The sequence below is a fragment of the Triturus cristatus genome, chromosome 8 (assembly GCF_964204655.1).
Source record: "Triturus cristatus chromosome 8, aTriCri1.1, whole genome shotgun sequence".
Taxonomy (NCBI): domain Eukaryota; kingdom Metazoa; phylum Chordata; class Amphibia; order Caudata; family Salamandridae; genus Triturus; species Triturus cristatus.
Window position 1 is genome coordinate 3872066 of NC_140591.1, and position 12338 is coordinate 3884403.

Below are 12338 nucleotides of genomic sequence, written 5' to 3' on the forward strand. Positions count from 1 at the left end.
CCTGCTGTTGTGAAGGCATTTGTAGGCGTGGGTGAGGATTTTGAAGGTGACTCTCTGCTCCACGGGGAGCCAGCGGAGTCTCTGCAGTTGTTTGCTGATGTGTTTGTGCCGCGGTGTTCTGTATCGTCTGGAGTTTGCGGAGGAGGGATTTGTTGATGCCGGCTTAGAGAGCGTTACCATAGTTGAGTTTGGTGGTGATGAGTGCGTGGGTGACAGTCTTCCTTGACTCAGGTGGGATCCACTTGAAGGTCTTTCGAAGGATGCGGAGGGTGTTGAAGCAGGTGGAGGTGACGGCGTTGACCTGTCGGGTCATGGCGAGTGATGAATCGAGTACGATGCTGAGGTTTTTGGCGTGGTCTGAGGGGATAGGCGGGCTTCCGAAGGCGATGGGCCACCAGGTGTTGCCCCATGCTGATGGGGTGGTGACGAGGACTTCAGTCTTTTCGGCGCTGAGTTTTTTTAGGCAGCTGTTGGTCATCCAGACTGCGACTTCTTGCATTGCTCTCTGGAAGTTGAGTTTTGCGGTGACGGGGTCCCTGGTGAGGGAGAGGATGAGCTGGGTGTCATCGGCGTAGGAAATGATGTTGAGGCTGTGACGTCTGACGATGGCTGCGTGGGGGGCCATGTAGATTTTGAAGAGGGTCGGGCTCAGTGATGATCTCCGTGGGACTCCCCAGGTGAATTCAGTGGGGTCGGAGAGGAAGGGTGGTAGTCTGACTCTTTGGCTTCTTCTGGTGAGGAATGGTCGGATCCAGTTCAGGGCAGTTCCTTGTATATAGGCGTAGTGTAGCCTGTCGGTTAGTGTGTGGTGAGAGACGGTGTCGAAGGCTGCGGATAGGTCGAGGAGGATGAGGGCTGCAGAGTGGCCTTGATCCAGGAGGGCACCGATGTCGTCTGTGGCGGCGAGTAGGGCGGTCTCCGTGCTGTGGTTGCTACGGAGTCCAGATTGGGACGGGTCGAGGATGACGTTCTCTTCGATGAAACGTGTCAGTTCCCTGTTGACTGCTTTCTTTGCCACCTTGGCTGCAAAAGGGAGGAGCGAGATGGGCCGGTAGTTCTTGAGGTCGAAGGGGTTGGCCTTTGGTCTTCTTCAGCAGGGGTATGACCTCTGCGCGCTTTCAGTCATCAGGGAAGGTGCCTGTTGTGAACGTGGTGTTGATGGTCCATTGATGTTCAGGTGCGATGGCGTTTGCGGCCTTGTGGTAGATGTGCGGAGGGCAGGGGTTGGTGGGGGCCCCCGATTGGATGCCTTTCATGGTCGTGGCGGTGTCCTCTGTCGTGATTGGTGTCCAGTTGGATATGGTGGGCTGGCGTCTCTGGGGGGGGGGCGGCTGTGGTGTCTTGTGGGTGGTCGGCAAAGTTGTCGTAGAGTGTCTTGAGGTGAAAGAAGGTTCCAAGCCTGCGCAAAGGGCTTGTGACGGTGTGATGTCTGTGGCTTCGCTGCGCGTGTTGGTGAAATCCCAGATGACACTGAAGAGTTCCTTGGAGTTGGCGGCGTTGGCGAGAATTTTGTTGTGGAGGAAGTTCCTTTTGGTTGTTCTGATTTGGTTGTGGTGGTCTGTGATGGCATGCTTGTAGGAGGAGTAGTTGTCAGTGGTTTTGGTGTTCCTCTAGTTCTTCTCTAAACGTCTGCAGGTGCGCCTGATTTCTTGGAGATCGGAGGTGAACCAATCGGCTTTCCTGGGACGCTGCGTAGCTGGGCAAGCTTGCCCGTGCAGCCAGAGATCCAGGTGTGGAGTCCTGTGGCTGCTATGTTTGCATCGGGAGTCCAGGTGGGTGTGCATCGGGAGTCCAGGTGGGTGTGACTAGGGAGACGGCGGAGTTCAGTTGCTCGTCGGTGGGGGGTGGTTTTGGTGTCTTGGGTTTGTCGACAGTGAAATGGATGCAGTGGTCGTCGGTCCGAGGTGGTTGCGTTGTATGGCTGAAATGAACGCTGCTACCTGCTGCGAAGATGGGGCCAAGTGCGTGTCCTGGTCTGTGTGTGGGTGCGGTGATGGGTTGGTTGAGTCCTATGCTGGTGAGGTTGTCCCAGAGGATGCTTGAATTGGGTTCACTAGGGATGTCGAGGTGGAAGTTCAGGTCTCCGATGAGTATGTAGTTCATTGATGCGATGGCGTGGAGTGCAACGAAGTCTGTGATGGCAGTGGTGAAGGGTGTCCATGGCCCAGGGGGCCTGTAGACGAGGGTTCCTCAGAGAGTGGTGTTCGGGCTGCTCTGGATCTGGAAGTGAAGGTGTTCTGCGGAGGGGAAGGTTTCGCTGGAGGTGGTGAGGCGGAGGGTACTCTTGTGTGTGATGGCGAGGCCCCCCTCTAGGGTGGTTGAGGCGGTCCTTTCTCTGGATCTTGTATCCATCTGGGATGGCGGTGTTGATGTCAGGGGCGGAGGCGGTGTTGGTCCATGTCTCCGTGAGGAAGGCGATGTCGGGAGAGAGAGAGAGTCGAGTAGGTCCCGGATTTCTATGGTGTGTTTGTGTACGGAGCGCACGTTGTGGAGGATGCATCTTAGGGCATAGTCGGTGCCAGTGGTGCCGGAGGTCGGGTGGTGAAGGTCTGACGGTAGTGGAGGCAGGTGAACTGGCCGTGGGTCGTGGTTGGCGAGGCCTGTTGGCAGTCTCTGTGCCTTCCGGGGTTGAGTGCGAGGAGGGCGTCGTAGTCATAGCGGTGGAAGCTCGTGGATCCAGGCTTTCTGGTGCTGTTCGCAGTCAGATCGCGGACGGGCGCAGACAAGCTTGCCTTAGGCGCACCTTCGGCACGCCAGAAGCGCGACCGCGCGGCGGCCGCCATAATAAGGGTTGTGAGAAGTTGGTCTGGTATATGCTGTCCACTAGTTATAGTAGGCCCCTTGTACCAGTCCAAACAACCCTTATTGATGATTAAGTTAAAGACAACCTTTATTGAAAGCTATCCTAGTGGTAGCTATGGAGACCAGCCTTCAGGCTAAGTCTTGAAGGAGTGTAAAGCAGCTTGTTTTACCAGATTATAACCTCTTGAATCACCAAATGAAGGGAGAACCACACAAGGTACATATAAAATATATGTATTTATTTCTAAACACTCACTACTAATCTCTTTATGATATTAGAGCACAAGATAGACAATATTACAGTTTTCAAACGACTATAAATAGCACAATATACAATGGGCCCCAGGGGGAGACCAAACCATATATTAAGAAAGTGGTATACTTGACTAGACACAGTTCCTAGAGCACGTAGAATCGCTGGGACCCCAAGGAACCACCCAAGGCAGTGACACATGGGACCCACGGGGGAAGCGTGCAGTGTGAGAACACAGCCACGAGCTCCGTACAAGCCTATAGGAAAGTCGCAGTTGGAGTTTTAAAGTTTAAGGACACTTAGGAGAGGACTTGGAGCAAACCCTTTCAAACTTGGAAGGTTCTAATGTCAGCACCCACGGGAGCACCGGAGTACTCGTGTTACCTAACCAAGGGAAGTGGGTGCATAGGTGTCAAATGGTGTTGGGAATCTTCGTCTTTTCCAATGGATAGATGCTGCAATGTGCTGCTGCCATGAAGAGGAAAAGTGTCCGGTGTGATCCAAGCCTGGATCGGAGATGTGAAGTACCTGAAAGCAGAGGGGACAGAGTCTGGGTCACTTTAGGGTGACGAGGGGCACGGTAGACCAATGCCCACCAATGTCGGGTGTTTCAGGTGCGAAGAGGTGAAGCTTGACTCCGCTGCCATGGGGACCAGGAGACGTCGATGACGACCAGAGTCCGCAGGCGAGCTGTCCCACGAAGGACGTCGAGTGCTGGGGGGTCGGTGTCCCGATTGGAGACCAACAAGCCTTGGCAACTGCAACCCACGCGGTGAGAGTAAAACGGCTTTGGTGTGGACAAGCAAGGTCCTGTGGACTCCCCAAGCGATGGAGAGTCAGGGCAAGTCTGGAGCAACTAGGTAAGCCTGTTGAAATTCAAAGTACCCTTCTTAGGGACCCACATGTCGACGGACAAGGGATCGCGTAGGGACCTCGAGAGGAATCACTAAATACCAGCCCAAGGGACACTCGAGGAGTGTAGGCCAGTAATCTTCGGTGGAATCACTGCTCGGGGTCTGGACTACAAGTAGCCCAAAGCACAGCCTCAGTGATCGCCAAAAAGCATATGCTGCTGCAAATGTGCACGATGTCCAGGGGTTCTGATTGCACGGTTCCCACAAGGGTTTGGATCCAAGTTTGCTGAGAGCACAGATCAGCCTCAGGGAACCTTAGAAACCCACCTCCTGTGTTGCAAAATCTTCGGAGTCCTTCAGAAAATGCGTAGTTGAAAACCGGACAGATGCATCTTTGGTGCCTGCCTTGCAGGGGAGTAACTTCTTTACTCCAAGGGAGATTCTTCGGTCATCCAACGTCGTGTAGATAGTTGAAGTTCTAGAATTCTGTAGCAGAGTTTCGTCCAGGGTAATCTAAAGTCCTGTAGCCAGTGGTTTCTACTTTATACCCAAGGAGGGGGTGGGACAAACTCTGGGGACCCACCTATGGGAGGGTCAGGACAGAGGGGTGGCTATACCCATGTCCTTTGTCCAGTTTCGCGCCAGAGCAGGGGCTGGTAGCCCCTGCAACCGGTTTGAGCTGGACTATGCACAGGGACACCAAATGTGCCCCCGGTGCAGACTTCAAAGCATTCTTGGAGTGCACCCACCCAGCCCCAATACACTAAAGCCTGTATGGGAGGTGGTCACACCTCCCTGTGACAGGAAACCTATTGTCCAGGCCTACCCTGCCAGAGTTTCGTCCAGCAGCAGGAGGGCAGACTCGTGTCTGTGGCTGGCAGCATCCATTTTGTGATGCCAGGGTTCTGTGAAGCTGGTACCGGGTGTAGTCATGTTTCTCCTTCTAGTAGGGTGAAATCATACCTCCCACACCAGTTACTAGTGTGGAGGTTTAATTCTAAGGTGTTTGACACCAAACACAACATGTTTTATGCAGCCATTCCAAAGTTAGCATTTACCGCAAGGTTATAATGCACTTACGAGTATATGGTTTGGCTGCATCACAAACAACCCCGGAATAGAGTTTTCGAAGGCTGCAGAGGGGCTCTGCTCATGCATGGGCACCCTCTCACATAAAATCCAGCACACTGCCTTCAGGATTGGTAAGGCCTGCCATAGGGGTGACTTATAGGTTTATATGTGCAGTGATGGATAGATATAGTGAACCTATATCTAAGTAAGGGAGGCCTGCACCACCTTACACAGGCTGCTGTTGCAGACCTGTCGTGTCATTTTGCATGGTCTCCCAGGGGTGGCATAATGCATGCTGTAGCCCCTGAGAGGCCCCTGGGGTACCTATGCCCTGGGTATATAGGGTACCATATACTAGGGACTTATAAGGCTATCCCAGAATCCAATCTGGAGTGTACCTAAAGTACATGCAATCAATTTAGAGAGGAAGCAGCTAGGCTGGGGCCCTGGATGGCAGGGTCCCAGCCAGACTAAAGTCGAAAAACAGTGAAACACCAGCAAAAAGTGGGGGTAACTATAAGAAGCAGATCCAACTCTCCTACAAGGGTCATCAGGTGTAATGTTCTTGTAAGAAGGCCTACAGGATATGTCACGTTGTCACAGAGTAACCTGTCCACCAAACTGTAAATCAGACCCTAAAACTGGTTTGCATAAGGCCGGTCTCTCTGCACAGCAGCAGCATGGGCTGGAGTGTGGCCCCAAGTATTCACCGGTGGCTGAGATTAATTTAAGCATGCATCCCATCCTCCTTTGTTTTTCTACATGAAGTCATTTTCCAAAACATATGTTTTCTACAGCTACTTAAAAACATATTTTCCAATAGTCTCTTTTTTATGAAGCTTAGTATTTTGATGAAAACAACTTTTTAAAACTGCACAGTGGATTACAACTCTGCTAATAGTCACATTTGCATTCTGGTTTTGGTTAAATACCTTATTTTTAAACCCATACCTATGATGCAGCTCCTTGTCATACAGCACATGTGCAGAAGCACCGAAAGTCGAGGCTCCGCCTCCTGTGAGTCGCTGCCCCCCCTCACTCAGCAATGTTTATTACCCAGAGGTTCCATTCTGGTCACTTTACAAAGGTAGATAACTGGGTGATACTCACAAGACACTGGGATTCTATCTCTCTCCACTGGGTTTAACTCCTTACACTCCAGTCATTTACATATCTTTGTTTCTAACTATGGCTTATGAAAATGCAGCGCGGAATAAACCACATGTGCAGATCTGCTGGGTGTAATATGTTACTTATCTATATAGATTACAACTTATCAGCGGTGGGGTTTTCCAGTCGTAGTTCTGCCACTCTCGTGTCATGACCCCTCCCAGTTTTCAGTAGTGGTACTGAACAGTAGTAACACTCTGCGTCTGCCTATGGAAACGTATGGTTTTATGAACAATTGCAATTTTACTGCGGCAAATGTGATTTTTCTTCAATTTTTTACTGTTCCAGCACCTTCCCTAGTGTTGGGCGCACTGGAGTTAGAATTGTAAATTATACTATTCCTAAGTCAAGTGCGCCCCCTACAGCAAGTAGATATAATGACTTGTGTTGTAATGTACTGCGATGTAACAACGCGGTTGTTGTAACGACTGCATTGTAAACGCATGTGATGTAGAGTGTCCTATTTCCTGTCCTCTGGGCTCTCGCTGGACACCCCTCAGCCGCACTTTATGGCTCTGATATTTAAACCTATGGGTTACTGGAGTAAGGCTCGTGTTATATGGACCGGCACCAGGACAGAGCCAGGCCCTGACGCCAGGGCTGCCTGAGCATCGCTTGCACAAGTGTGCACACAAGAGGCCTCCATCTTGGTCGATAGCTTGAGTGACCCTCCTGCCTCTCTTTTTGTTACAGAACTCGGAGGTGTCTGTGTTTGAAGTGAACATCCGGTTCATTGGAGGCCTTCTGGCTGCATACTACCTCTCCGGACAGGAGGTAAGCGCCCAGCACTGACCAACACCTCATGCCATATTGTTCAAAACGTAACGTTCAGATGTTTATCTTTGCGTGGTGTGAGCTTCGACACATCACATTCACACCTTTACCTCTTCCCCATCAGATGTTAGCCGCTGCACGCTCCACTCCATGCTCTGACCTTCACCCCTCCATGCTCTGACCATCACCGCTCCATGCTCTGACCATCACCGCTCCATGCTCTGACCATCACCGCTCCATGCTCTGACCATCACCGCTCCATGCTCTGACCATCACCACTCAATGCTCTGACCCTCACCACTCCATGCTCTGACCATCACCATGCTCTGTCCTTCACCACTCCATGCTCTGTCCTTCACCACTCCATGCTCTGACCTTCACCCCACCATGCTCTGACCATCACCCCACCATGCTCTGACCTTCACCCTTCCATGCTCTGTCCTTCACCCCTCCATGCTCTGACCTTCACCCCACCATCCTCTGACCATCACCATGCTCTGACCTTCACCACTCCATGCTCTGACCTTCACCACTCCATGCTCTGTCCTTCACCACTCCATGCTCTGTCCTTCACCACTCCATGCTCTGTCCTTCACCACTCCATGCTCTGTCCTTGTTAGCTTTCACCACGTACTACAGGTCCCATAATGCAATAAAACAGCGAGAGTGTGTACTTTCCCACAATACATTGGGAAGCAGCAGCTGGTTGGAACCAGCTTATAAGCAAGCTGTAACAACTCCCAGGTGCTTGGCTTTGTTGTTTGGTGCTTGAGCCACGCCTAGATCTGGTAGCCGTTGAAGTGGACGTGCGTTACACTTCTCCGTGATCCTTGTTTTGGACCTGAAGGATTCAGAGCTTCAAGAGTAAAACCCTTTGTGTTAAATCCTTGGAACCCGACTATAGAGACTGCTTGGAAGCGCTCGTCGCGCTGTTTTGCTTCGTTTGTTTTCCTGCTACTTCATTTTTTTTTTGTTTTGAACTTTATTCGTACCACCAGCGCGAAGTCTGCGCTGAACTTTAGGTGCCCCCTTTTGTGCCTGCTTTCGGACACCAGGACCCCAGGGGCTGTCTGTTTCCTGCCTGTAAGACCGACCCTCGGACGCCGAGACACTGGAACCGGGTTGTTGGGCGATTCGCGCTAGGCAGCGCATTCACGACAAAGATCACTTGGGGAAGTCCGGAGTTTTGTTTACCTAAGGAGAACAATACGAACAAAGTGAACGAAGTATTCCCATCGCGCTGGTAGCGCCCGCAGCTGATTCCAACTAATCGCAAGTATACCTCAGGGGTTTGGGAATCGATTGTATTTGCATTAGAACCCCGTTCGTTCAGACTCTAGTAGGTGAACCATTGGAACTGTGACATTTGGATTATTCTTTTTGGGTGTCCAGGGTTCCTGAATAGAAGGATTTATACCCCCGTCATTTCAGTTACAGCTTGAATACTTCCTGAACAAACTACCTATTGGTCTAAGGGAATCAAGATATTATGTGACAATCCTATTACTCGAAGCTCCTTATTGAACCTATATGTAAGTGACAAAGTACACACGCTTGCTTAATTAGAGATATCACCCGTTAAGTTAAAAATTGTTAATCCATACTTTGTATCTGTTTATTTCCTACTACAGGTATCACGTTCCCTTGACCATTCACCACAGACACCACTCGAGCCTTCCTGGTGGCTCATTCCGGTCTTCCCATTTTCTCTGATATTGCGTACCTCTTTAGCTGTTACCTCAGCTGGGGTGCGTGGTCTCTGGGGAAAGGGGAGACATCATCTTCGCTCCCGAGGACTCTGGCCTACTCTGTTCTGAGACTAGCACAGTCCTCACAGTCCTTCACCCCTCCATGCTCTGACCTTCACCCCACCATGCTCTGACCATCACCATGCTCTGACCTTCACCACTCCATGCTCTGTCCTTCACCACTCCATGCACTGTCCTTCACCACTCCATGCTCTGTCCTTCACCACTCCATGCTCTGACCTTCACCTCTCCATGCTCTGACCTTCACCTCTCCATGCTCTGACCATCACCATGCTCTGACCCTCACCACTCCATGCTCTGTCCTTCACCACTTCATGCACTGTCCTTCACCCATCCATGCTCTGACCTTCACCCCACCATGCTCTGACCTTCACCATGCTCTGACCTTCACCACTCCATGCTCTGTCCTTCACCCCTCCATGCTCTGACCTTCACCCCTCCATGCTCTGACCATCACCATGCTCTGTCCTTCACAACTCCATGCTCTGTCCTTCACCACTCCATGCTCTGTCCTTCACCACTCCATGCTCTGTCCTTCACCCCTCCATGCTCTGACCTTCACCCCACCATGCACTGACCATCACCATGCTCTGACCTTCACCCCTCCATGCTCTGACCTTCACAACTTAATGCTCTGACCTTCACCCCTCCATGCTATGTATTTCATCCCTTCATGCCCTGACCTTCACCACTCAATGCTCTGACCTTCACAACTCAATGCTCTGACCTTCACCCATCCATGCTCTGACCATCCCCATGCTCTGACCTTCACCCCTCCATGCTCTGACCTTCACCCCTCCATGCTCTGACCTTCACCCTTCCATGCTCTGACCTTCACCACTCCATGCTCTGACCGTCACCTCTCCATGCTCTGACATTCACCTCTCCATGCTCTGACATTCACCTCTCCGTGCTCTTACCTTCACTTCACCATGTTCTGACTTTCACACCTCCATGCTCTGACCTTCAACCCTACATGTTCTGACCTTCACCCCTCCAGCCTCACACCTTCACCTCTCCATGCTTTGACCTTCACCTCCTCATGTTCCGACTATCACCCCTCCAGACTCTGGCCTTCACCCCTCCATGCTCTGATCTTCACCTCTCCAGGCTCTGACCTTCACCCCTCCATGCTCTGACCTTCACCCGTCCTTGATTTGACCTTCACCTCCTCATGTTCTGACCTTCACCCCTCCAGGCTCTGACCTTCACCCCTCCAGGCTCTCACCTTCACCCCTCCAGGCTCTGACCTTCACCCCTCCAGGCTCTGAACTTCACCACTCCATCCTCTGAACTTCACCACTCCATCCTCTAACCTTCACCTCTCCATACTCTGACCTTCACCCCTCCATGCTCTGACCTTCACACCTCCATGCTCTGACCTTCACACCTCCATGCCCTGACCTACACCACTCAATGCTCTGACCTTCACCCCTCCATGCTCTGACCTTCACCCCTCCATGCTCTGACCGTCACCACTCAATGCTCTGACCTTTACCCCTCCATGCTCTGACCGTCACCACTCAATGCTCTGACCTTTACCCCTCCAGGCTCTGACCTTTACCTCCTCATGTTCTGACCTTCACCTCTCCATGCTTTGACCTTCACCTCCTCATGTTCTGGCCATCACCCCTCCAGGCTCTGGCCTTCACTCCTCCAGACTCCGGCCTTCACCCCTCCATGCTCTGACCTTCACCCCTCCATGCTCTGACATTCACCCCTCCATGCTCTGACCTTCACCCCTCCATGCTCTGACCTTCATCCCTCCATACTCTGACCTCTGCCCCTCCATGCTCTGACCTCTGCCCCTCCATGCTCTGACCTCCACCCCTCCATGCTCTGACCTCCACCCTCTTTGCTTTGACCTTCACCTCCTCATGTTCTGACCTTCATCACCTCATGTTCTGACCTTCACCCCTCCATGCTCTGACCTTCACTCCTCCATGCTCTGACCTTCACTCCTCCATGCTCTGACCTCCACCTCCTCATGTTCTGACCTTCATCACCTCATGTTCTGACCTTCACCCCTCCATGCTCTGACCTTCACCCCTCCATGCTCTGACCTCCGCCCCTCCATGCTCTGACCTCCGCCCCTCCATGCTCTGACCTTTGCCCCTCCATGCTCTGACCTTTGCCCCTCCATGCTCTGACCTTTGCCCCTCCATGCTCTGACCTTCGCCCCTCCATGCTCTGACCTTCGCCCCTCCATGCTCTGACCTTCGCCCCTCCATGCTCTGACCTTCGCCCCTCCATGCTCTGACCTTCGGCCCTCCATGCTCTGACCTTCGCCCCTCCATGCTCTGACCTTCGCCCCTCCATGCTCTGACCTTCGCCCCTCCATGCTCTAACCTTCGCCCCTCCATGCTCTGACCTTCGCCCCTCCATGCTCTGACCTTCGCCCCTCCATGCTCTGACCTTTGCCCCTCCATGCTCTGACCTTCGCCCCTCCATGCTCTGATCTTCGCCCCTCCATGCTCTGACCTTCGCCCCTCCATGCTCTGACCTTCGGCCCTCCATGCTCTGACCTTCGGCCCTCCATGCTCTGACCTTTGCCCCTCCATGCTCTGACCTTTGCCCCTCCATGCTCTGACCTTTGCCCCTCCATGCTCTGACCTTCGCTCCTCCATGCTCTGACCTTCGCCCCTCCATGCTCTGACCTTCACCTCTCCAGGCTCTAACCTTCACCCATCCATGCTCTGTCTTTCACCCCTCCATGCTCGGACCTTCACCCCTCCATGCTCGGACCTTCAACCCTACATGCTCTGACCTTCACCCCTCCAGCCTCACACCTTCACCTCTCCATGCTTTGACCTTCACCTCCTCATGTTCTGACCTTCACCCCTCCAGGCTCTGACCTTCACCTCCTCATGTTCTGACCTTCGTCACCTCATGTTCTGACCTTCACCCCTCCAGGCTCTGACCTTCACCTCTCCAGGCTCTGACCTTCACACCTCCATGCTCCGACCTTCACCCCTCCAGGCTCTGACCTTCACCTCCTCATGTTCTGACCTTCATCACCTCAGGTTCTAACCTCCACCCTTCCGTGCTCTGACCTTCACCCCTCCATGCTCTGACCTTCACCTCTCCATGCTCTGACCTTCACCCCTCCATGCTCTCACCTTCACCCCTCCATGCTCTCACCTTCACCCCTCCATGCTCTCACCTTCACCCCTCCATGCTCTCACCTTCACCCCTCCTTGATTTGACCTTCACCTCCTTATGTTCTGACCTCCACACCTCCATTCTCTGTTCTCCACTCGTCCATGCTCTGACCTCCACCCCTTCTTGCTTTGACCTTCACCCCTCCTCGTGTTCTGACTTTAGCTCTTCCCCTTCAATTGTTTACTCTTTCCCTTTCAGACGTTTACCTCTTCATGTTCAAATTTATCAATTCAGACTTTCACCTCTGCGTGTTAATGCAATAACCCGTCACATTACAGCATTTACCTTTTCACATCAACGCACTGCTGTGAGAAGTTGGCCTGGCATATGCTGGTCACTAGTTATAGTGGCCACCTTGCACCAGTCCAATTCGACTCTTATGGTGATAGGTTTAAGACAACCTTTTAAAGAAAGCTATCCTAGTGGTAGCTGTGGAGAGCAGCCTTCAGGCTAAGTCTCTGAGGAATGTAAAGCAGCTTGTTT

The 12338-nt window shown here is 52.4% G+C and overlaps 1 protein-coding gene across 2 annotated transcripts in view; it reads left to right on the forward strand.

Annotated features, from left to right (window-relative positions):
• MAN1A2 (mannosidase alpha class 1A member 2) overlaps nt 1–12338 on the forward strand; it is a 541780-nt gene that overhangs the window by 264656 nt on the left and 264786 nt on the right. For both annotated transcript variants that reach the window (XM_085620701.1, XM_085620700.1), the window contains exon 5: nt 6844–6924. In XM_085620701.1, coding sequence (XP_085476827.1) covers nt 6844–6924 — 81 coding nt within the window. The remainder of the gene's footprint in view (nt 1–6843; nt 6925–12338) is intronic.